This window comes from Haemorhous mexicanus, chromosome 2 (assembly GCF_027477595.1).
Source record: "Haemorhous mexicanus isolate bHaeMex1 chromosome 2, bHaeMex1.pri, whole genome shotgun sequence".
NCBI classification, from domain to species: Eukaryota; Metazoa; Chordata; class Aves; order Passeriformes; family Fringillidae; genus Haemorhous; species Haemorhous mexicanus.
Window position 1 is genome coordinate 30,580,147 of NC_082342.1, and position 25,539 is coordinate 30,605,685.

Consider the following 25,539-nt stretch of genomic DNA (forward strand, 5'->3'; position numbering starts at 1 on the left):
TCTGCTGCCTGGCAAATTTGACCGAAATCGGCCAGACAGCTAAAATTAGCAGGCAGAAAAGAAACCGACAAGACACATCCATCAGACTTCCTTCCTTCGGAGACCAAGCTTACTACACGAGAAACGTTAGCTACGAGTGACCGAATTCTAAGCAAAACAGCTGTCCCTGGAGGCACACCATCCCCTGAAGCGGGCTGACCTCCCGAGGGGCTGTCACTCGACACGAGCACACCGCCGCGATGCACGGAGCACCCGCGTCCCGGACCACGCCGGGAAGGTGCCAGGCTGCGGCGCAGCGCCCGCCTCTCGCTGCCTCCCGAGCGAACTCCCCGATCGGCGGCTCACGCTCGATTGCCTCGCAGCACCCAGACCGCAAAGCGATAAAACCACTCCGCTCTCCAAGCCTCCGCCGCTGTTCCCCCGACTTTCCCTCAACCCAGCCCCGGCATCTGCCGCAGCCGCACAACTCCGGGCAGCAGAGCCCGGGCACCGCCACCGCGCCGCGCCCGCCGGGGGCCGCACCGCCACGGGCCGCCCGCGTTCTGCAGCTGCGCGCCGGCCCGTCCCGGCCCCGCAGCCCCTGCCCGGGCCGGGCCGGGCACACCGGGGCCGGACAAAGGGGCACCGGCCCCGCCGGCATCCCGGGGCGAGCGCGGCTCCGGCCCAGCGCGACGCCCCGGCCCCGCTGCCGCGGCCGCTCCGGGTCCCTCTCCTCCCGCTGCCGCTCCCGTCCCCGGTCCCGCGGCCGGCACTCACGGTCGGGCCGGGCGCGCTGCGCGGTGGCCCCAGCGCCGGGACCATCCTCCGGCGGGCGGACACCCCGCGCCAGCCCCGCCGCCGCCTCCGCGCCGCTGCCCGCCCGCGCAGCCCACCCTGCTGCTCGCGCCGCGGCCAATCGCCGCGCGCGGGGCCAGCCCTCCCGGCCAATCAACAAGGGCCGGGCCGGAGAGGGCGTCGCTCGCCCTCAACTGGGCGGGGAGGAGAGGGCGCGGGCCAATGGCCGCCACAAACATTGGCGGCGCGGGCCAATCAGAGGGCAGGGAGGCAGAGACTGGCGTCAACAAGGTAAGGTGGCCGAAACAGGAACTGGCGGGGAGCGGCGTCCCGGGCTGCCAATGAGCGCAGCGGGAAGAGGCGCGCGGAGGGGCGGGCGGCAGCGCTTAAAGGGGCCGCCGCCGCGCCGGCACGGGAAAGGTTGCGGTGTTGGGTCAGTCCTGAGCGGCACCGCCGGCACCGAGGAAAGGACCGGTGTGTGAGAAAGGGCCGCGCGTTATTTTGTGTGTGTTGCTGTCAGATGAAACAATCCCGTCCTGCCAGGGCGAGAGTGACCCGAGCGCTGCCCTTCGCCGAGCTCAGCCGCGGGGTGTGTGGGAGCCCTCAGCAGTGCAGAACGGCGTTCGTGCGCCGGGCTGCTGCCCCGCGCCCGCGGCAGTCGGCGTTCTCGGACGGAGTGGCGAGCAGAGATAAAGGCTGGCTAAAGATTTGCTACGTGGAGCTGTCCATGAGGAGCCAACCACGTCCTGTGACTGTCCTGTGCCACGAGTGATGCTTTAATGGATATCACGTGCTCTGCTCATGCTTAGTTCTGGGGAAGAAGGCACTCCGTCCATCTGCCTCATGAGTTAAATCAGTTTAGGAAAAGTGTTGTTTTATCCACGAAAGGAGAGACTGTGGATCATTAACAACTCCCTGCTACCTCACTTTTTGCTTCCTGCTAATGCCTAATTCAGTTATCATCCATGATAAGGCAGCTTCCCAGTTCCAGCTCAACTGCTTCCCTGAGAAAGCATCTTGTATCCATATGCCTTCTTACAGCATAATAGAGCAGGGACAAGTTTCTGAAGCAGTGTCCAAGAACTGCTGCTGCTGAAATGAGTCATCGCAGCAATCAGATGTTAAATAACCCAAAGCATTTTGTTTTGAATAGCTGCCACTTGTGAAATAACCTTGCAGCTGACATTAAGTGAAAAGCCCATTTGCGAGCTGTGAAAATTGTGGCCCAAGCTGTTTTGCAGAGGAATTCTAACATTACTATAAATACCAGCTTGAAAGTGTAAAGTAGGAATGTAAATGCACTTTTTCGTTCTTCATCATCTTTGGTTCTGATATGACACAACCAAACTGGAAGACAAGTGAAATCTGAAATGGCACTGCTCCATCAATTTATTCCAATATCAACTGAGGGGGGAGGTTTCTCTTCTAAAGGGTAGTGTGCTTTTCTTGGTGAAGATTTTCACTAAATAGGCACCCCCATCCAAAGCAGCAAAACCAAGTTTATCTTCTGACACTCTTGTGATCTACAGTGTTTGAGTTCATACGTGGTCAATACCAGTACAGAGTTAAATATCTGAAATACTGTGGCAAAAATCCAGCAGCAGGCAAAAATCCACAGGTGAACATTACATACAACACAAACCTACCTGTTTCTCTTGGAGAATATAAATTTACAATTATATGGCAAAAATGTTTTTAAAAAACAAAGCTTTTGTACAAATACTGGCAAGAAAAGCTTTACATTGGATAGATAATTTCCTATTCTTTTAATAAGTCAAGAAGTTTTGCAGCTTTATTTCACATTGTCTTAATCAAGAACTTGAGTGAAATTTTTTTGAACTTTTTTTTTATTATTTAAATTCTTGGCTGCAGTGCAGGTTTGAGTTCAATAATTCAGTGAGCAGTACTGGCCTAAGTCTGTATGATGTGATACAGCAGCTGACAGGCAATCAGAACACAGGTCACTGCATCTTTCCCAGTGCAGGGGTTTCTTGGACTATGGGTCATGTACATTCAAGGGAGTGAAAGAAAGCTGGCAACTCAGCAGTTTAGAGAGCTTCAGCTGGTGGTGCCACAATGCCTTCGGGCAGAATGGCAGCAAAACCGAATGCTTTTACAGTGTTCAAGCACTGAGGAGGAGGGAAGAAGGCAGAATGAAAAGAGAGGGATAGAGTAACCATTCCATTATCTGAATTGATGCCTCTTTAGGGGCAAGAGAAAAGAACATAAGGCAGGACATTTGTCCCTTACAAAGCATCCGGATTAGATGGGCTGAATAGATTTAGAGAACCCCTATGGAAAGGAAAGTAATACTGCCAGAAACAGATGACAATGCTCATCTGAAAAGAATGGTTTGGTAGATTCTCAAAAGGACTTCACATAAGAGGTTTTGGACAGGGATTTTTTAAAGTAATCTAAGGTACTGCAGGATCAGAGGATAATGTCCTCACAGGGAAAGAGAACTGATGAAAAGACAGAACAATCCCAGTGTTCCACATGAAGTGAATGACTGACCACTCACTCACTCGATCCTGGTGTGGTAACTGTTCTTGAAGTAATTGTACCAGTAACAAAGTAAGAGACAACAGCACACCCTGAGTGATTACAGAGGCGCCATAAATACCCAAGTTTTGAATGCAGTGAGGGGAATGGGAGTGCCTGTAGAACCAGCACAGCTTTGGGAAAGCACAACATAAATGATCAGGAGTACCTGCTAGCTTCCCTGTAAAGGACAGCTCAGTTGTCTAGTGTTGTACAGATTGTTCTAAGAGGCAGCTGGAATGAGGAAGGAGAAGAAACACAAAACAATAAAAGCCGGATGGTTTGGAGAACAGCTGCAGCAGTTAAAGTACAGCAAAGGTTTTCCAGCCTCTGCAGCTGCTGGTGAGGCTGGAGTGATGAAGGCTGCACTTGTGGTAGCAGTTCACTTCCAGCTGTGCCTTCCAGGCCCTCCAGCAGAGGTCAGGGAAGACAGCTGGAAGCAGCCACTCAAGACTACAGACAAGTTTCAGAGCCTGAGCTTTGCTTTTGCACCGTTATTCTAATGAATGCAGTAACTCCATCTGTTGATAAAGCAGTTTCCAGAGGAACTTAAATAAGTGAATAGAATACACTATAGAATATTTAGGGAAACTTATTTTCCTCCAGAACCTGGGCCAGAGTGCAACTTCATCACTTCATAAATGGCACTTCAAAGCAGAAGAGGAGCACACTGAAATTACAGACAGAAAATGGCTTTAACAGAAGAAACTGGAATTGTTAAGAAGATAGATGAGTTTTACTTAAATACCTTTCTGAGAAAAGTCAGTGCTGGATGTTAAGACCAGCCACTTTTATAAATATGGACCATAGTTTTTCAAAGACTGTGGTCAAGATTTGCAATGACTAGCAGCTAATTTGAATACTTTAAACTTTTTAACCTATAAAGCCCAAACCAGAGTTCTTGACACCTGGTCTGTTTGTTTCCAAACCGCTTGCTAATCAATCAAAAATATTCCTGAACAGTTCTTGCTCTACTCCCTCCTACCCCAGAACACAGGACTTCTGAGGAAAAAAGTCGTAACTTCAGGGAAAACAAACAAACAGACCTCACTCTGCACAGTTGTCAGACACCCTTGGCATTCATCCCAGGAGCCCAACCCGCAGTTCATGTTAGAAATCTTTTGAGTTACACAGTTTATGAAACATCTGAGGAATCATCTATATCTGATTTCAGAAGGAAATAGCTGGACAGCAAAAAAATGCACACGACAAGTTGTAAATGACATAACTCAAATAGTGCACGTTTATTCTGAACGGTATTTCTAAAGAGTTTGAGAAAAACAAAAACATGCTCCTGATGTACAACAAGGGCAATGATATAGAATAAAAATGGACCATCTTATTGTAAAGAATTTGCTCCCCCTGCAACTTAACTTGTAACATTGAGAATGCATCTGTAAACTGCATACAGCATACCTTTCACTAAATCTTAACTCAAGAGACCAGGGGTGGTCTTAGCCAAATTAATCAGGAAGCAGTTGCAGATTCAAAAGAAACATCCAAGTCAGCAAACACTTTACAAAACACAGACAATTGTGCATAGCAGCTGACCCTGGATTACAACATGGGGGAGAATAAAACAATTTGGAGGATCAAATTTTTACTAGACACAGGGCACCATCAAGATTTAACTAAATAGCACGTAAGTTTGTTTCAATTGTAACAGTATGTCATATTTAGTTGGCAGGTTTAACCATTAGCTGCATCATGTAAACTCAGCCAGTTTCTGTATACACTAAATACATTCTTCCCCCTTACCCCTCCCAAAAATGAGGGATCTCTCTTCTGGATGATCTTTTTTCTCCTGTATCTTTTTTCTCTTGGTTTCCTCAAGTAGGAGTCTTTTTGTAGGCAATATCTTCATACTTCACCCGACGCATGACAAAGCCAGTTGCAGAGGTGCAGGAGTAACTCGTATATATACAATTTATACTCTCAAGCTGTTAGTCGCATACTTTTTCTTGCTAGGTCTTCATACAGAAAAGGAGGTGCTGGTGGTTTTTTCTCCCCACTGAAACTCCCAACTTAGCAAAAATTAAGTTGTTCACAAGCTGTTATTTTCAAACTAGAAGGATGTCCTCCTGCAGCAACAATCAAAGTAACTGAAGTTTTCTGCAGTAAGCCCATACTTCACACAGTTTCAGTGTCTCTAGGTAACAGCACTAAAATACAGCACTCTCCTCCCTCATTCAACACAACTGTTAGACTAATAAAATACAACTGTTTGTCATCCAGAACCACTGACCTTCACTTGCCCTTACCCATGTACAGGGAACACAGTTTTCTTAAGATTCAGATTAAACCTTGTATTCAAGATTCAACAACTGTTTTCCAGGATTAACAGCCTGGGAAAAGGAGTCTTAGATTTATTCTCTCTGCCACCTCCTACAAAACATTTTGTTAGAAGTTACAATGAGGCAGGTCTGCTGTGGAATAGGAGCTTTAAGAATTGTTCTCATGGATACATTCATAGAATGATGGCAGCCCAAAGCAAAAAGAGACAGAAACAAAGGTTAATCCAAGTAAGTTCAGACATTAGACTTGTACTTTTAAACCTGAAGAATAACTGTCTGTGAAACACACTGATTTGTGGAAGCCTACGACAACAGCAAATCCTAAGAGTTCATATCCCCACACCCATCTACCCAACCCAAACACTTACCATTTAGTTCTAGAAGAATGAAGAGCACTTTGCTTGGCACCAGAGGCAGCTATGGTCTGAGTTACAGCTGTGCTGCACGAACATCCTCAAATACAACACTATCTCTCTCTCCCTCCACATACTTCTCTTGGTTTGGTCTACAGATGGCCAGGGAAACTGTTGGCATATGACAAGCTAATTGTGCTTCAATGCATCCCCTTCTAGAAAGATGCTGGGCTGCCAACATAACCACCACGAGCAGGTCCTAGCTGTACTGAAAATAACCTTTTGTCAAAACTAGGCTGCCTCTGGCCACGGGAACCATTTGCATCTTTCTAGCCAGAGTCTGCCACCACGTGTTGCAAACGCGGGTGCTCGGGCCACGCAGACGGGATGGTGTTGGCCACCTGCCCATCTCCAAGACTCCATTAGTGCAAACTCAGCAAATTAAGCAGCCGTTTTCCAGCACAAGTCTGTCAAGATGCACTCCAACAAATGCTACACACCTCTGTCAAAGAAGAAGTAACTGTGTAGCAGCTGGTATAGTCATCCCTGGGGTATCAAAGACCACCTAACGTGCAGCGAGGGGTGCCATCCCTTGCCTCACCACAATTCCTGTTTTGGAATCCTTGGTTTCCAAGTCACCCTCCAATGACTGGACAGCACCTACTAACCAGATGTATGCTGCAATGCACACTACAGGTTGGAGGCTTTCAGAGTGGAAGAATTCAAGATGCAGATCTAAACTTTAAAAAACAAAACAGGAAAAGAATACAGTTCAGCATCTACATGGGGGATGGGGCAGGTTGGTGTTGTCTCAGCTCAGTGCACTTTCCCAGATGCTTGGAGAAGAGTCCAAGCTCAAGTTGGTATTTATATTGGCATACATAAAATTGCTGGCAACAGTGCCTAGAAAGGAGCACTGGTATTCACGCAAACAAAGCATGAGAAGATGCAAAGCAGAGCTTAGTACAGTTTACTGTAGCATCAAAGTTACAGTACTAGGAAGAAGCCAGCCAGCCTATTTTCCAAACCCATAAAATGCTCTAATATACGCTGCTTTCTCCGGTGCTCCACCAACACCCTCTCACCAGAGGAGAACTGCATTATTACTACTGAATGGGGGAAGGGGAAAATAATCTTCAAAGGAGCAAAACCACGCAGTTCTTCACCACCTCCTCCCAAAGGAGCTCATAAACACAGCAAGTCAAGCCAATCCCAAGCAAATCCAGGAGACCCTGCAAAGCTATGTGATTAGGGTCAGATTCATGTCTGCCTTCTTAGCCTTGCTGCCTAGCTTCCTCAACCCTTACATCTGTCACCACAGATTCAGTAGCTGTTAAAGTTATCTGGGGACAGGTGCTTGCTTTATGTCATCAAAGCTGGTAAGGTTGTCACAGTCACTTTTTCCATCCCAACAACACAGATAAAACTAACTCTCAATGAGCCCTGCAGAATTTCACCCATTTTTAAAGCAAGGGTGGTGCCCCAGGATTCATATTTTTACAAGGTTATTCTTGCCAACACCAGATCTAGCTCTTACTCTGGCAAAAGTCTGCTGGGAGTTGGGTTAATGAAAATAAGAAAAAACAAAGACCACTCTAAATCCTCCTCTCAGTCAGTTAAGAAGTGTAGCACCAGCTTGGGTGAGGAGTATTTAAAAAAAAGCATCCAAAAAGATCAGCCCAGGCAGAGTGAAAAGGTATGGTAAAGTAGCCCACCCTTCTCAGCAAAAGATGGAGGAAAAAGCCATACTCAAAAACATTGGGAAGAACTAAATATACTTTTTTGAGGTGGGGGAATTAAAAGGAAGAGTGGGAAGTACTGAAGTAACATTCAAAGGTTGGGGGAGAGTAAAGTACCCTGTAGGTTATAAAAAACACAATAATGTAGGAGTCAAAGGACAAGATATTGCTTTGCCTTTTCCCCCCCCATTGGGTTTACATTCTGCTTACTGAAAGAATAATTCTGAAGGGAACTTGTCATCAGGATAACCTGCTCAAGCCCTCCACACCTCAAACTTAAAAGAGATCTGCACACCTTTTCCCACCCCAACAAAAAACAAAAAATCAGCCCCCCTGCCCTCAAAAAAAACCAGAAAAACACCAGAAAGGAGAGCTCAAAAAAAAAAAAAAATCCAAAACCAACCAAAACCCAACCCCAAACATGATTGGACAATCCTTGGAAGAAGCATTACATTTTGTTGGAGAGAGGTCAAGAAAAAAAATTAAGATGAAGAGGTGGAGTAAAAAAAAACAAAAACAAAAAAAACCAACCATAACAAAACGAAAAACCAACCAAAAGAAAAAAAAAAAAAGAGGCCTCTCTTTCCTTATTTGGCGACAAGCAAGTGCAAGAAAGTGTCCACTGGGGTTTTGTTCAGTTGTCGGTCTTTTGCACATCTGCGTTCTGGCCAAGACAAGGGGCTTTGAGGTTTTTCTGCAGCACGTGGGCATCTGCAGGCTCTATCCTCTTGTAGTAGTTCTTCTTCGTCTCAATGATCTCAAAGCCAAACTTTCTGTAGAAGTCAATTGCAGATTCGTTGCTGATCTGGACATGCCTGGGACAGAGCAGGACATAGAGAGACAGGGGTCAGTATTCTGCCTCCATACTCAGAATGGTCAAAGACAAGAAAAGCAGCTAGCTAGTTAGAGACAGGAACAGCAGTGTAAATCCAAGAAATGTTGGTCTTCCCAATTAAATTCTGGGCTAACACTCAGCTCCTGGATGGCTCATGGTTGTCAACAGTAGTAAATGTTTCCCCTCAGTAAAACTCTTTCAAGGAACACAAAATAGCAGCGAGACTCTGAAGCGTTACTACCTCAGTAATTTCAATTTTTCTTCATCTTAAAGCAATATGGCAGATATTCAGTGGATATATGTGACAGAGTTTCACTATAAAGCCAAATTTAACCTCCTGTAGCAACACTTTGCAGATGAACAGAGGAGTTGTCTCAGTGATGATCCCAACACACTGTAACATACAACTGGCAATGGTGTTTGATATGGTTTTAACACCTTGCTCTACTTTAACCACTCCTCTGTCCTTACAAAAAGCTGTAATACAAAGAAGTCCTATGGATTTACAAAATTCTGTTCCCTTGCATTTACTTCCCCTACAGTTTTACAGATTTTGCTAGCTTGTTTCAAGGTCTCCAAAACAAACAGCCACCAGTCCTTCATCCTGACTAGGACATTTATTTGCACAAGTTTAGTCAAAAAACAAAAAAAACAAAAAAACAACCAAAAAAAAAAAACCAAACAAAAAAAAAAACACCAAACCACCAAAAAAACAAAAAAAAACCCAAAAAAAAGAAAGATGAAAAAGAAATAAAAATGTTTATATCAATAAAAGGCATTCATTAAACACTTCCAAAATTCAGTGGACACTGCACAACTTCATTAATCACTTTGTCATGACAACACGCTGCATAAGCATAGAACCAAAGTAACGGTGGAAGCAACAGCAGAACAAACCAAAAAATCTTAGTGTTAAGCCCAATAAGTACCAAAAAGCTAAAAGGGAACTTTATTGTAATGACAAATTTAGGCAGTGATATCAAATTTGGTGCTAAACTGCATATCATGTTCAAATAGAAGATGCACAAGCAATAGACATAGTAATAAAATCAATGGGCCACTAAAAGAACTTTAGCCCAGTTTTGGGGGCTATTTATTGTCATGCCAGAATCCTCGGTCTAGGAACTATAAAAGAAGGATGTGGGGTTTATTTTAGTATTAGAACCAGCAAACAGTTCCTTCACTGTGCACACAGTAAGATGCAAAAGTAAAAAGGACAGCCCTGTCCCATTATGCAGGCATCTCAGAGAGAGTTCATTACCACTTTTCCTGAGGCAGGAGAGCAGGAAGGAACATGATCCAAAGGCAACTTTACTCAGATGCCTCTTTAAAACACGTTCCTCTTACAGAGATGGCACAAAGCAACAGCAGCAGAGGATGTGGAAGAGTCCACACCTCCATGGCAGAAGTGGACTGAGTTTGAGAAGAAAGTCACTCCATTTACAGTGATATCAGTGCCTGAAACACTCCTCACAGAGCATCTTCCACAGGCCTGGCAAATATTCAGGGTGTAGTTCTGTGGCAGTGTAAGTCCATCCAAGCTGTACCTGCTGGGGGCCTGTCCCCAGCAGTGCATCGTGCTTGCACTGGTGTGATGGCCAAGGCAGTGATGGACAAGGACGAGTTGGCTCAGAGAAGCAATCAGGCCAAAAACTGCCATCAAATCAAACTCACTTGGTAACCACAAAGACACCAATGCACAGCAAAAAGCAGAAGTGTAAAACCAGCAGCAAAGGAAAAGCATAGTTTTGGCATGTATGGATTTCAGATTCTCTTTCCAGGGGGACTACTGGTACTGCCCTCTACCCCAGTGCTTGTTCTCCTGCCTGCATCATACCAAGTGCTTACACAGACATGCAGTTGATTTTAAAAACAACCAAAACAAAGTACAAGAAAACCACCCCCAAAATCACACTAGAACAAAAAACAACACCCAGAAACAGAACTGAAAACAGCTTCCCCAGCTGGGTCAGGGCACTCACTGATCTAGTTTATTGTGTTGCTGCACAAAGAGCCGACCTGGCAGTGTGCAAAAACGGGAATAGCAGTTGGGCCTTATTACTGAATGTAGTAAACCTTCAGTGCTTGCAAACATATCTAATATTCTAACCCACAGAGTGCTGTTATAAAAGACAGAAAGCAAATACATCAAAACTAGATCCAAGACTTGCAGTATTTTCCATTCTGAAAAAGACCTTGTATGATAAAAATAAAATCCTTTTTAAAAAGATTTTTTTTTGTCTTCCAGTATAATTTTGCACTAGAATATAATTTTGTAACTAAGCTACTTTCAAATTCAGCAAATTTGCAGCACCCTTTCTAAATCAAGCAGCTTTTGGTTTTCTATGTGTTACACAACAAGCCCAGAACATGACCCCTGGCTTTCCTGCTATGTCCCATGACCCCACAAAAATATACACTAAACCCACACTTGTATAAAGGTAGATAGGGGACCCCTTTGCTCCCCTATCTACCTTTATCATCTCTCAAAAAATGCACAAGTGCAACTCATTTACTTACAGATAGATGTTGTCAAAAGTGCCATCTTTTTCACAGATGTTTAAGACATGATTCAACATTTTAGTTCCTGCCGAAAGATAAAGAGATACTTAAGAAAACTAGAAGGGCACAATTTAGTCTGTACTTAGCTAGGTGCTTCCTTGAGGAGAGATAGGATAACTGTAGGTAGACTAAGATGATTAAGTGTGAAAACTAGGAAAGGCAAATAAAACATGATATGTAAGTATTTCATTCTGTCTCTGATTGCTCATAAACCCTAATTAATTGTTTCTTGAAGAAGAAATAAAAATCACAACAGACCAGAAGCATTTGTATAAATCAGCTTATTTTAATACTAGTTTCAAGGTCTCAAAATACAGCCAAAGTATTGTATAAAGTAGTGGGGGCACTGGTAAGCTTTTCTACTAAAGACCTAGTAAAATAATTTAAAATAAAGTTATCTTTTCGTTCCAGTTTGTGAAAACAAACAGGTTACTATAGGTCTTGATTAATCTGTCCTATGGGTTTGCAATGTGGAGCAAAGAACCAAACAAAATATAGACAAAAAGTAGGTGCTACCCCCAAGCAGAAATAATCAGTAGTGATAAAGACAAAATAAATATAAAGCCCCTACATGTAGAAGAGTGAATTTAGAAGAGAGAAGCCAATGAAGGAATGTTGTGTTCTATTTATGTATGATTTGCATACTGGCTACATATCTCGGACAAATTATTTCATCTCTCTCTGCAATAATTTCCATATCCATAGAAGCAGAGTATTTACATTACAGTATGATAATATGATTAAGATTAAAGTAATCTGAAATCCTGAATTAAAAATTTCTACAAAAGGTTCATTTCTGAAAGGCAGGAAGAATGAACACATGATAAATCATACTCTTTCCCCCAAGTCCCTTCCAAAGAAATCCGCAGTCTAAAGTGCACTAACTTGGTTAAAGATCTGAAAGAGCATTTAAAAAGCTGGACAGCAACCTGGTTTCTTTGATGCCCCAGATATAAAAGAAGACTCCTCTTACCTATTCCTAGCCTTCGGTAGGGTGCCAGGCATCCAAGTGTCATGATGTACAGTCTCTTCTGGTTCTGGGAGTGATCCACCCTACAGCACACTGCTCCGACTGCAATATCATTGAAATAGGCTGCCAGGGAGGGAAACAAAGGTTTATCAGTAACAAGTCTCAAACTACACATACAGCTCTTTCATTTACACCCTGTATCTTCCTCCCTCCCCTCTCGTTAATTCTCCTATCCAGATAAAATAACATACATTGTGGGTTCACACTTGGAATGAAGTAACTAGTGCTGTTATGACACAGTGGTTGCTCATTACTGTTCACACCAACCAGCAATGGCATCAGGACGTAAGCTGGCAGTGCACAACTGCTTTCTTCTGGAACAGAAATCATGCCTATTCCCAGTGGACATAATCTATTCAGAACACAGACCCTCTGTGGCTTCTTTGAGGTTCTTAAACAGTTATTTTTCATGATGTAAAACAACTAAATAGAAGGAGCTGCTATTTAAAGCCATTATGGATAGCAATGATGACCACTTCTGCCACCACAGCCCACAATTACTGGCAAGAACATTTGTACCTAGTTTGGCAAGTTCGCCAACCTCCAGTACATCCTTGTAGAACTTGTCATTGTAGCTGACAGGAAAAATGACCTGGTTTAGCCTCTTCAGCTGCTTAATGTTGTGTGGCGTCACATCTCCCAGCTCGATCCGGCTACTGGAACAAATCAAAACATGCTTAACACCTGACATACTGCAACATTTTTAAGGACACCCAAGATCAATTACTTTGCTTATCCTTAGAGAACTGTTCCATCTAACAGTCAGCTCAATACATATTTGAACTGCCACATCCATCCAACCCATGCAATCAAGTCTTTTGATAGTGGCTGATTTAAGTCCCAAATCTAGTTTTCAGTCAGTTCTGTATAGTCAGAAGTTTCTCAGGCCACACTAAACATTAATGTACCATAATATATGTGTGGTTTTAGTGGGGGGGAGACAGGAGAACATGGATCTCTACACAAGTATTAGCTTTAACATTATCTCACTCATTTCCCCTCTGATCATCAAGATCACAAAAAAAATTAAAAACCCCAGTGAAAATATGGGAGGAACAGGAAGCTAGAACAGACACCAAGGAAATGAAGTCCTTATCCATACTTCAAAGACAGCCTCAATTTTACCACCTGTCAATATAAAGCCTATGCTTAGACAAAGTCATTACTAGACATCTTTCTCTAAAAACCAACAGCACTGTGTGCAACAAATATATTCAGCCTGTTAATATGGAACTGTGCTCTTCTCAAGGTGATATCTGCACCTACTTTGATCATCACTGAAATCTTTCTTCCTGCTGAGAGCAGAACCACCACCTTAAAATACCCTGAATTATACTGAGAAGAAATAGACCAAGCTTCTCTCTTTTCTAAGACTAACTTCCTGGCAGAAACACTATACACACAGAAGAAAATTAAAAAAAAAAAAAAAAAAAAAAAGGAAAAATAAATTTAAAAAGAAAGAGATTAGTTACCCTTGGGTGAGGGCAAGCAGTTTTAACAATGATTACAAGAATGAAAAATAAAAAGACTAAGGAAATCAAAATCTTTTCCCAAATGATCACCAGGATATGTAGAAAGCCAGTGCATATGGAATTAGAAAAGCACACAATTCTAGGTTCTTATCAGCCCTGTTTTATTGAATATATATGGACAGCCAGATTGTTTTCTGCCCAAATAGCAGTAAAGACGCTGTTTGCCCTAAAGATTCCTTTCTTCATGTATAGCTATTTGCACAAATCCTATTGCGAATTATATTCCAACACAATGTAAGTCCCAAGCTAATAAGGATGATGTTCTCACACTACAGAAGTACTCCCAGGGTAAACAAGCACACAATCAAAGTTATGAGATGGTGGAGAAACTGTAGCACTTGTTTTATGCCCAGCTTGACACAACTGCTCAGGGCTTCTTCAGGCTCACAGAAGGCAAGTTTTGCTCCTAGTCAGCAGTGCTGCTGCCTTTTCCTCATAAAGGACAGGAGTAAAACTGTGGCATGTGGGATCCTGGGTATATTTGTGTCCGTGAAAGAGTTTTGCTGGAGTATGGCACCTCAGTAATCTCGTACTAGGAGGGAAAAGAAGCTTGAAGAGTCCCTTTTGCTGCAGTCTGCATGAGAGTAGAAACCAAAGGGAGCAGGTCTCAACTGCCCAGCTCAGTCAAATGAGCTGCAGTGCAGGAGGTTAGTAAGGGAGGAGACAAACCTCACATTCATACTCAGTTACTGAAAGCCGAAACCACTTCTCCAAAAAACACAATATTAACCTGGGTGATACAAAAAAGTATCAGGAGTTCCAAGCTTCAGTAGATCAGCAATGCTAGCATGATGAACACACAACAAAGTTGCTGTACACCACATCTCCTTTTGAGCAAAAATCCCTGACGCAAACCATCATCAGGTTGTGTTTTCTAATATTATTAAAAGATTAATTAGTTACTAATCAAACAAACCAGGCATTAGAAGACAGTCACTATGAAATATTTACGATAAAAGTGCAACAGAACAAAAATATATTACCACAGGCAGCCAGGACAAGATGGCTAAGAAAGGGAACATGGCCAGAAAACAGATCTTCACCAAGAAGGTTTTAGACAGTGAACAAATAAATAAATAAATAAATGCAGAAGCAGAGTCTAAGGCTGGGAGCTGCTGAGCCAAGACATCACCTCTGAGGCTGGCATCAGGCCAGAGAAATGAGCTCTCTAGTAGATGGCTAAAAGGCACTTGCTGACACATTTCCTCAAGCCCCTGAACTTCCCCCCCTCTATCTCTCACCACTTGCCACATTCTCTGCTGCCTCCTGCCATCTCCCACTTCTTGTCTCCTATGCCCTGTCTTTATCTGGTTTGTCCTTGCGAGAATTGCACCAGGGACATTATCTTACCCTGGAGAATAATATGAAAGAGGTTTGAGAAACCCTGCAAGAAGCATAAATCAATACCCTAAACACATCTGTTTAAATAGCATGTACTCAAACCATAAACTACTTTAATGTATAGCGCTAGCTGATTAAATCAGCACCACAAAACCATTTCTATTATGCACAAAACCATTTAATACGTAAATTAAGTAAGAACATGGAAAGGAAGACCCACATTATGAGAACTCATCATTTTGCCTGAGGACAGTACAGCCAAAGTGCCACTGGGGCCTTGAGTAAAATCACAGCAAAGCTGGCACTGCTGTCGAAAGCAGCACTCTTGCTTCCCCAAGCCACTCATTTCCATCCTCTTGCTGGCACAAACGTTTGTGCATCAATGTAGTGAACCAACACCAATTAAAACTAACCTGGACAAAAAAAAATGTTTAGTTTTAACCCACACCAGTCCCCTGACTGTGTTCATTACACAAGTCCTCTGCCAGAATACAGAAGAAAAAAAAAGTTTCCATAGGCAGAACTAATTGGTTCTTAAGCAGAAGTGCCAGCTCACCTCAGTTTTAACTGGAAGTACTGTGCAAGAGGAGCACAGGGATGTAGATTATCTAGTACAGTCTACAGATATTGTGCTACACTCTATCATCCATAGAACAACATGCACTGTGAAAAACTACTCCAAATATCCAAGACAAAGCACCTGTAATAAAGGACTCAAAATTATCTCTCCCTTATTTTCACCAAAGTAGAGCAAGCAGGTTTGTGGGGTCTTTTTTGTTGTTGTTAGTTTGTTTTTAACAGTAGTTTACAACTAGACCTGGTTCTTCAAGTGAAGTCTCAGCCAAATCAGTAACTTAAGCAAGTTTACTATGTCAGCTAAGGTCTGACTAGGCCAGTCCTGTGCATTCCAGCTTAGTAGAAACTGTACCACAAACACTTGTCCTCTGCTGTTGCAAAGAAAAAAATTAAATTATGAGTTCAAATTATCATACGAGAGAACATAAAGATAAAGAACCTGAAGTGCCCAGAAGGGACATGCCCTCCCATAACAAATTATTCAACTCTATGATGCCACTGATATTCCTAAGAAGATCCACACTTACTACTGGCATCCCACAGCTCAAATGGCCCTCCATGGAAGATGCAATGGTCAACTGTACTCCATCTTAGATGTCAAAGCCTCTGGGACAAGCCAGTCACCCCATTCCAAGCAATTGTTTCTACCACAGAGGAATGAGGGACTCCTGGCTTACCAGGTCAGGCCTCTTACTACCAGAGTGTTCTACAAATCCATAGTCTCCTCAATGAAATGCCAGCCTTCTGAAACCACTTAAACATCTTCCAGTGTAAAGCTGCTCCCACACTACCATTATTCTCAGTTATCCCTGAGTACTCAAATGTACCTCTATGCTGCCTGGAGATGACGGGCACCATTGCTCAGGCCTTTGCAGAGAGTTATCATGATCTCTTCATACCTTTCTTCTAACTAAAGCCAAGCTCCTGGCCTTTTCCGGTAAGGCTGGCTGTTAATTCCTACTATTGTCATATGAGCTCTTCCTTACATTCCTCCTGAATAAAGTTGATTCCCCTTAAACATGGCTAATCAAAACCAATTACAGCAGCCCAAACACTATTGTTCTGTCCAATGGCACTAAGTTTTTCCTGTCACTACTGGAAGCATTTTCCTGACATATCCTAGGACTACGTTTTCATGAGAAACATTCAGCATTTTTCACGACTGTTACATTCCATGACTTGGTCACTAGGGAAAAAAACCACTTGGAGAATTCACTAGCAAAGGGAATCAGCTCCTCATGCACAGGGTGCTATCTGTTAAAAAGCACAGCAACACTGCCCAGCAATGTAAGAGCGGAAGTGAAGAGTGATCTACCAAATCTGAACAGAAGTGTGACTTTAGTGAGGTGACAGGCACCACTTCCTGAAACTGGATGCATGCCCAGAACATTGGCATTAACACTCCTGCTCTTGCATGCCAGTGTCCTAAGATCCTCCAGGCACTGGCTAGAAAAAGCCTCACACTTTTTATGGGACTACATGCAATCTAATTAGTCCTGCTGCAGTTGCATTGCTGAGCCTGCAGCTTACAGTGCCTTGAACAGTCTATTTTTCCTACAATGTCTTACATTGATACTGGTGGAAATAACATAGGCTACATGAGACATTACTGTTACTAATGTTAAGTCTGCCTTTTGCTGCTCAACATATATCAAAGGAGAACTGCTATACAGAATGACAGCTCAAGAAGCAGCCAATTTCCAGCTACAGTTCAACAGGAAATGCAAATTCACTCCCTAGGAATAAGTGACCAACACTAGTTTAGAACCAACATCAGGGAGAAAAGGCAAATTTCGAGTTTCTTAATGCTGTAAGAATCTCAGTCTCATTCAACTTTAAATAGTGCAAGTCTCTCCCCAGAGGGCTGTGCCTGACTGAAACAGATCTCTGTGTAACTGATAGCTGGGCTCGAGCTTATTGAAGGCATCTGGCAGGCTATATTTAGCAGAGCTGCATCTGAAACTTGCAAAACTTACTGAGGAGTAAGTCAGGAGAGGCAGCACTGAGAAATGGGCCCTAACAAATTAAGAGGACTTCAGAGAAGGTTTGTCACCTGCTAAGCGGCCAGCTAGCTTTATTGCTTCTATTTTGGCATCCAAGTCAAAGCAGGAGTCTAGACAGGATAATCCGCTCATAAAATCAAACCAAACCAGAACTATGAAGGCTATAGACCTGAAGGCTCTGCTTAGATTTTACTCCAAGGCCAAAAGAGCCTCTTCTACTGTTTTGGGGTCATTGGGATTTTTATATGTTTTTTTGTTTGCTTTGTTTTTGCTTAGGATTTTTTTAAATGGATGAGCTATCTTGCTACACACACACACAAGTTAGTCTAGTTCTTGTGGGCAGACCAGTATGTTTCCAATTATCCCAAAGATCTGTGGGCTGCATATCTACTCTGCTTCACTTGTCAGAAAACCAGAAGGATAAGTACAAACCCAGCATGCAAAAAGCCTTACCAATTTGCTCTGAGACCCCTGATCTTCTTTAGTCCTGCTTCCTACTGAAAACATGTGTCGCATGACACCTGATACCCTGCTGGACACCACCCCCTCATTCTGGCCTGCAGAAGAGCACAATGATGTTCAGGGGAAAACAACGCAATTTTAGAATCAGAATTAACAGAAGACTTCATTCAAGACTTGCAAGACTACTGGATGTCACTGTGAACAGGTTTCATGCATCACAATTCCCCAAGACATACATCAGACCCTTGCTGCCTCTCCCTTTAGCATTAAATAAAAGAAAAAAAAAAAAAACCACACAGCACATTACAGCCAAGTTTCTTCATTATATCTGGATGTCATATAATTTACTCTGCTTCAACCTAGAAAACCTGACCACATACAAAAGACTGGCCAGTCTTCACATGCAAGAAGCAAAGTTATGCTATAATAGCCTCACAGCTTTTCCAGCTGAAACATGTCCTACCTAGATCTCAAATCTTCAAGTGAAAAATAAACTTTCCCAAGAAAATTATAAGCTATCATATTTTGTAGATGGATACAAAGAGCATGAATCACTTCTGCCCAGCTGACAGAATTTTCAAACTTAAAAATAGAAAAAATAAATGCAGCTGGTCTAGAACAGAAAAGCAGACTGACATATATCGCTTAGCTGTCCTTTAAGTTCTGCTGTTGCAGAGCACTTCACAAGGTTAAGGCCAAAAAATTTATTCAGCCTATCCCAGGTACATCAATATCAGGTGAAAGAGGAAACAACTTGTCTCCCATCATACAGCAGATAAAGGACTGCCAGAAACCCCAACTCTTCGTTGCTGCTCTAAAGCAAGCTCACAAGAACAGTGATTTTTATCCATGATTGCTAAACAGAAGTACTTCACTATTTTGAAATAGCTTCCCTCAAAATTAGTTTTGTGCCTCCACTAACTATATCCTGAGACACCTTATAAATTACTTCCCCTTTCCACTCCCTCAATGTTCCCAGTCCTAACAATTATAACCCTTATTGCCTCCCAGAAGATCATGAGCCTTTGCTAATTAGTGTTCATCAACCACCTGTTGATCATCAGGTAAGAACAGATGCTTACCTTCAAATTCAAAATAGAAGTGATGCTTACAAAGTACCTTATTTACATAAATACATCTTGAAGGCACTTCTTGTATGTACACAGGCAACAAACTACCTGGAATTGACATACCAGGACAAAATAATTTTTCTGCTTCACACAAACTATTTCTATAGGTCACTGAAAATGCATTTCTTTACAAATGCCTTTGTCCATTAGAATAGTGGGGGAAAAAAGAGTCAGGTCATCACGGGTTTCCCACCTATACTTTGGATTTCAGTCCCAGAGTTGGGTTTTGCAAGGTGTTCAAATCACACATTATATTAATGACATACCGTGAAAAATTAACTGAATGTGCTATCAGTTTCATGTGCCTACCTTAAAAACACTTCTAAGGCAACAATCATTTCCCCCCCAGCCTCTTCCTAATTTTCACTAAGAATGAATTGTTCTCAAATAAAAATTTGTGCAAAGATCAAAAAACAAATCTCCTTTAACTGCAGTTTTCAATTTAATTTGTGATCTTTGCCAACAATTCCAAGTGCCATGTAGAGTAAACTTTCACAAACGTTCAGCTGCTGCCCAGGTCTCATCTCATACTCTCAAGAGAACATAAATACAATGCTCAAATGGTGGAAATCAGAATTTTTTTTAGGGTTAGAGATTCTAGTCTGCTAAGGGCCAAAAATCACATGGAGCCTGGAAAGGAACAGGGAGAGGGAGAAGGAAGGCCAAGTGAGCTCAGGAAGATCTTACCATGAAGCACAGTATTTTCAATTAATTAAAGAAAGAAATACTCTGCCCCCAGGAAAATTCAAATATCTTAATCTTAGTCGCCTGGTGACAGTGTTGTGGAAATGGTTTTGGCTCTATTTTCAATAAAGCCTAAGGTATCATTTCCTTCTCATAATTAATTAATTCAATATGCTTTGACACAAATACACAGTTACCCCATTTCAGTGCTGCGCTTTGCTGCTCTAAGGTCTTCAAGGCCAAGAGTCTCCAAATAACCAGGTATTCTTCTGTGCACAGACCCTCTTACCCTGGCTTCCCCACCTCAAACTCCCTCCTGACAGACTTCTGCTGCTTTACAACTAACTCCCACATGGGTCATTTCTTCCCTCTTTTCCAGACACGAGCAGAAAGTAATCCTGGCATTGGCTGCCTCACTGCCGCACTTCTCTCTTATCAATTCCCAAACAAATATAAAGCTCCAAGTTTTCATGTTCTTTCCTCTTCTGGATAAAAATATCTAGCGCCTTCTCAGATTATTGGTCTGAGCACTTCCAATGCTTGCCAAATGGGCAGGCTCTTCAAGTTCTGAATGATTTCCACTTGGATTAAAGTATTTTTCTGGCTCAGCCATCACCCATTATTCCCCATTTTAAAAGAGATTTAGTGTGGCAAAGGAAGATGCATAATTTCTTGTCCTCAGGAGATGGCAGCAGAGTCTGTAGCATTTGGTGATTAACTAATGTTACCACATTTTTCACAGAAATGTCCCAAACTACCAAGCTAAATCTACATGCTGAAAGAACCAAATGGTCAAACAGTACTCAGAACACAAGACTGGGTTCTGAAGTGCTTCAGTAAAATGGCTACAACTCCTCTGCTACCTTCCAACCCTCCCAATCCTTCCTACTTTGTGGAATGTCTTAATCTGGTTAAGGAATTAAATTCAAAGTGGTCAGAGTTATAAATCAGGTAAAGTACCTATTATAAACTGCACTGAGTTTTTTTATAAACTCATTTAGAAGCTGTTAAGCCATTTGTAAGGTTGCATATAGGCAAGGTCTAAATTTACCATCCATGAAAATAAATGCAGACTTTAGCTCACACTTGGACATTTCTAGGTTCAGAAAAAGCCTAAAAATAAAGTGATTTTCAAGCTCAATTACCTTTTTTGTCCTGACTCCAGTGCATATGACCATTCAGCAGTTTTCTCATAAACTTGGAACTTCCTCCCATATATGTTAAGCTTAGCACTGTGCCGAGCAAATGGAAACAATTCAGCAGCTCTGCACAAACTCTGTCACAGTAATTCAGGAGAGAAAAAACCCTCCCTGTTCTCCTCAGAAACATGATCATCTTCAGGACCTTGAAAGGTTTACTCCTTGAATCCGGGCAAAACAAGCAGAGGTATCAGAGCTTACACACTTCAGAAACAATATAGTTATTTTACTGTTATGTTTAGTACTCCCCAGCTGGGATGTCCTACAAAGGCAGCCAGAGCAGCACAAGCCTGCAAAGTCTCAGGGTTAGGAAGTTCTCTGAGGCAGCAGGTACCTGTCATGTAGGATGCAGCCTGTAGGACTCTTCCACAGCAAGTCAGGAGGACCCTTAGGAACTACAAAACCTGAGACTTAGCTGGAAACATGACGAAGTCGAGAGGCAATCTCCTAGGAGTGTGTTACCCAAAAGTAGTTAAGCGCACGCTTCTTTCTAAGGCTGGTTTAACACGCAGCACTCTACTTACTCCCTGTTTCAATCAGTTTTCCACCATATGGCTCAAGATGTGCTGCCGCATGACAATCTCCCAGGTGTTTCCCATCAAAACTGGAGAGGGATTTGGTCAATGTGAAAAAATAACACATGCACAGGATTACAGGCACTGGGCCCTGCTTGTATCATGCACTACTGGCTCCTTGTATGTGACAATCCTGGTCACAGAGCAGGTACCTGTGCGCAATGGAGCACGCGGGTCCTGCAATAGCTTTGTGTAATGGGATTTTTAGGGAAGGCTATCAGGGAAAGGCTGGATGCTGTACTTTCATAGGTTCCATCTGAACTGAAACAAGTCAGAAATGCATCCTTACTTTAAGACATCAAATGTCACAAACAGCAAATGCTCAAGAATCAATGCAAGACTTGCAGTTTTCTCTCCTTAAAACCAGCAGCATAACAACTGCAATGAAAATACAAAACCACTGAGCAACAAGTGAACCAACACCATGAAAACAGCAAAGTGCAGGGAGTATTATTTACATCTGCTCTATAAAAACAGCCAGATTACTACAGACAGTGGAACCTCTCTTCCACTGGTATTTTTCCTCATGCAAACACAGTTCTTAAATTTTCAAATTCAACAACTAACAATAATAACATATAATAAATGAAAACATAAATTAATCTTTAGAGAATCACAAGATTCACCAACTGAATAGTGAATTACCTCTGTTTTTCAAACCACATTTAAGAAAAAAAGGGAAACATAATGAGACTCTGTTAAAATTATTCAGACGGTGAGGATAGAGTGAACATAAAGCCAAGTCTCACAAAATCAGGTGAAAGCTAATAGCAGTTCCCAGTTGAGAAGATGGTGTATAACTCGTCAAATAAGAGAAAATCCACAAAATTGTAAGCAGCTGAGAAAGCACAAAAATCCTCTGCTCTTTCTGAAACCAAAGGGCCCAGGTAGGTCACCTAACCTCAAACACCCTGATGACAGAGACACTACAACCTGCTATGCATTATTAACACACATCTATGTGCTATTTCAAATTCAGAGAGCTAAGAAAGAAGGCTGCAAGACACATACATTGACTACACAGTCTTTTAGATCTGAAATTTCATGCCAATGAACTGGGTAGTTTCTTTTTTAATTCTTTCTCTGCCAAAGTAGACTCTTCATAATGACAGCTGATTACACATCAGCTGCTCCAAGCGCTTCCAAAATCATCTCTACATTTTGTGGTGTGGGTTACGATGCAGTGCATACATTCCCAAAAAAAACAGTCGGATGGAGTCAGTTTGTTCAGAAGGACTTGTCCACAATTTTGGATTCATACTGAAGACAGACCAGATCCCTCAAGCCTATCAATTTCTGTATGCTGGGAGATAAAGCTTTGGATCTATTTTTGGACCCATCTTTTGACAGTATTTGTACTTTAGGGATCTTCACTGATCTTTGTAACTTAAAAAACAATTTGGATTTGTTCCAAAGTACCCCTGTGTAATTTATACATTCCTTTTGAACTATTCTCTAGTCCTTTGAGTCTCATTGTATTTAAATGGGGTTATTTTTCAATTTGAGCTCTGCCGGCATATTTGCCTCCATCTGAATTTTTGGAGAACACCTGGATTCAATATGAGAACCTGCACAGGAATATGAATTTATTCTGCACCAGAACTTGCTGTGTGGTGCTAACAGTGTTTTGGCAAGACAGGAATATGTTGCTCTTCAAAGAGATGAAAGAGTACCAGAAGAGCAGAAATACCAAGTACAGAACCCAAAGCAGTAAGCCCTGAAGTTGAACCAGAAATAAAGCTGCCTGTAAGTAAAAGTAAAGTGACAGAAATGAAGTTTGGTGCTCTGGAAGCAGAAGAGTGGTATGCAGGTTTTTTCTCCATAGCCTTTCAGTCTAAAAAAAATGTTACAAGAAGTAAAAAAGCCCACGAAATGAGAACTCCTGATCACTGCAAGCAAAGCCAGGCTCAGCTCCTCGGGGAGCACTGAGCACGGCAGACACCTCTGGACGTGCCCTGCTAGGACATCCCCACAGCACCAGCCTGGCACGCCTGGGCTGCTTTCCCACTCACACATCCAGATCCCAGTTACCCTGTCCCACGACTGACATACAACCAAAGCACGGCTAAGCTGTAGCAAACAGCAGAATGGTCAACAAGGGATAAAAGAAAACCCAGTTCTGTCGAGAGCACTGCAGAACAACGATCGCGTCAAGTGCCACCTCATCCTGGCTGATCCCTGCTGCTGCTCTTCCTGCAAACCCCGCCGTCGTCCTCATTACACGGGGACTAAGAGTGGGGGTGTCCCATTTTATGTAGGGTGGTGCAGGTGGATAAAGGGCTGTCCAATGACCCAAACACACCTATCTTATGTCAGCCGAGAGTTTGTTTATTTGCAATCCTCCCTGAACCTCTTTCTACAGACACCTGCCAGCCCCTCAGCATGCCTGAAGCTGCTTACATGCTGTAAGAACCAGCTAAGAGTGTGTTATCAAGCAGTCTTGGATGACCTCACCCCTATTGCTAATAAGCTAAACCCCTTACCATTTCTTAGTAAAAGCTTACGTGATTCAGCTTCCATTCACCCTGCCTTAAGCTGCCAAACTGGAATAATAATACCCATCATTGCATAACACCAGTTCCAAGGGGACTGGTTTAATGCTCTTTTGAGAATCAGCTGGGGAAAGCCTCCTCTGTGCCTGTGAAGAAACTGAGGCGCAGAACTGGAACAAGCACGTTTTGCGGAGCACAAGTGATACTGAAATTAATAAACATTAGGTGGTTTAGCCAACATTGAAAAACCTGTCCCAAAGTGACCTGGACAAGGTCAGGCAGGTCATCTGACACCAAAGCACAACTGTGAGCATAAAGGCCTCCAGTCTCCTGTACAAAAACGGCACCTCGCTGTCCCCACTGAGAAGGAAATCAGTGTTTTCAGCCAACCAGATTTGAAATCTCTAGTTTTCAGGAGCCAGAGAGAAGCGATGCCAGGCCCAAAACAGCGGGTGTGCTACAGAAACACGACACAGAACACAGCTCATTTGTCATCCATCCATGCTGTACAGCCTCCACGTAGCAATTAAAGACTTAAAAAACCAACAAAAGTGCTAAGAGGATGTTACACACAATAGCACTGCAAAACCACACACATCCGAGGCTGGCAGCTTTTTCGCACACAGTGAGCAGCTCTTCTTTGCTACCACCAGACAAGGACCAGAGAGGGACGACAGCCCGGCCACCATCCCCGCCCGCTGTGCAGATCGCCAGACCCCGCAGGGCGGGATCCCCCCGAGCACGAGGAGCCGCCGCGTCCCGCCCGCTCCAGCGCGGGGCTCGGTGCGGAGAATCCTCGCTCCGGCGGCGCCACGATCGTGACGGCGCGGGAACCCCGCGGGCAGCTCCTGCTCAGTCCAAAGGGCGCCAGCGGCGGCACCGCCGGCTTTTCTCGCCCAGAGGAACTCCCCACCACGGGCCCTGTCCCAGAGGGCGGGAGGGACGCGGCAACCCCCCCCCCTCCCGAGCTCGGAGGCGGCGGTACCGCTTGGCCCTCTCCGCCTCCCGCCCGCCGCGCCGCCCGGGCCCGCCCCGCTCCCAGCTCCCCTCCCGGGCGGCCCCGGCCCGGCCCGGCCCGAGCCCCGCACTCACCCCTTCATGGTGCGTCCGCGGCCTGCCCGCCGTCCGCACTGCCTGCGTCCAGGGCACGGCGGTGCGGGTGTGGCTCCGGCCTCCCCGTGCTCAGCGCGGGCAGCTCAGTCTCCTCCTGATCGCGATCCCGATCCCGATCTTGATCTTGATCCCACTCCCGCTCCACATGGGCCTCCGCCCGCCCCGCCCCGCCCCGTGACCCCTCACCTCACGCCGCGCGCGCGCCCCCGCTCCGCCCGCCATGACCCTCCCGCCCAGCCCCGCCCCTCCCGCTCAGCCCCGCCCCTCCCGCGCGCTCCCGCAGCGCACGCGCCGCGCCCCGCGG

At 43.9% G+C, this 25,539-nt stretch overlaps 2 protein-coding genes across 8 annotated transcripts in view; both read right to left on the reverse strand.

The window, feature by feature from the left end:
* USF3 (upstream transcription factor family member 3) overlaps positions 1-852 on the reverse strand; it is a 34,451-nt gene extending 33,599 nt beyond the window's left edge. For 4 of the 5 annotated variants that reach the window (XR_009485277.1, XR_009485276.1, XR_009485275.1 and 1 more), the window contains exon 1: positions 757-852. Coding sequence is in view for 1 of the 5 variants with exons in the window: in XM_059838110.1 (XP_059694093.1) it covers positions 757-801 (45 nt within the window). In the remaining 4 variants the exon portion in view is untranslated. The remainder of the gene's footprint in view (positions 1-756) is intronic. The other variant, XM_059838112.1, reaches the window with a different exon arrangement.
* Positions 853-4,535: 3,683 nt separating this feature from the next.
* Positions 4,536-25,408, reverse strand: NAA50 (N-alpha-acetyltransferase 50, NatE catalytic subunit). Of its 3 annotated transcripts, none has more exons than XM_059838122.1 (5): positions 25,215-25,408; positions 12,648-12,781; positions 12,072-12,191; positions 11,057-11,123; positions 4,536-8,516 (listed from the first exon to the last, which is right to left on the reverse strand). In XM_059838122.1, the coding sequence occupies exons 1-5, from the start codon at positions 25,220-25,222 to the stop codon at positions 8,336-8,338; spliced, it is 510 nt and encodes a 169-aa protein (XP_059694105.1). In that variant the 5' UTR covers positions 25,223-25,408; the 3' UTR covers positions 4,536-8,335. The 3 variants fall into 3 exon arrangements, with proteins under 3 accessions (XP_059694105.1, XP_059694104.1, XP_059694103.1); XM_059838121.1 differs by having other exon boundaries at positions 12,648-12,784; positions 25,215-25,407; XM_059838120.1 differs by lacking the exon at positions 25,215-25,408 and having other exon boundaries at positions 12,648-12,834.
* Positions 25,409-25,539: the final 131 nt, after the last annotated feature.

What these genes read in the sequence shown, in the direction of transcription:
- NAA50 (XM_059838120.1), bottom strand. Translation starts at nt 12,819, where the DNA reads ATGTCAGGTGTTAAGCATGTTTTGATTTGTTCCAGTAGCCGGATCGAG. An exon ending in CTACCGAAGGCTAGGAATAG is followed by an intron (nt 11,124 to 12,071) that starts GTAAGAGGAGTC and finishes ATCTTTCGGCAG; the next exon opens with GAACTAAAATGTTGAATCAT. An exon ending in ACTTTTGACAACATCTATCT is followed by an intron (nt 8,517 to 11,056) that starts GTAAGTAAATGA and finishes GCTCTGTCCCAG; the next exon opens with GCATGTCCAGATCAGCAACG.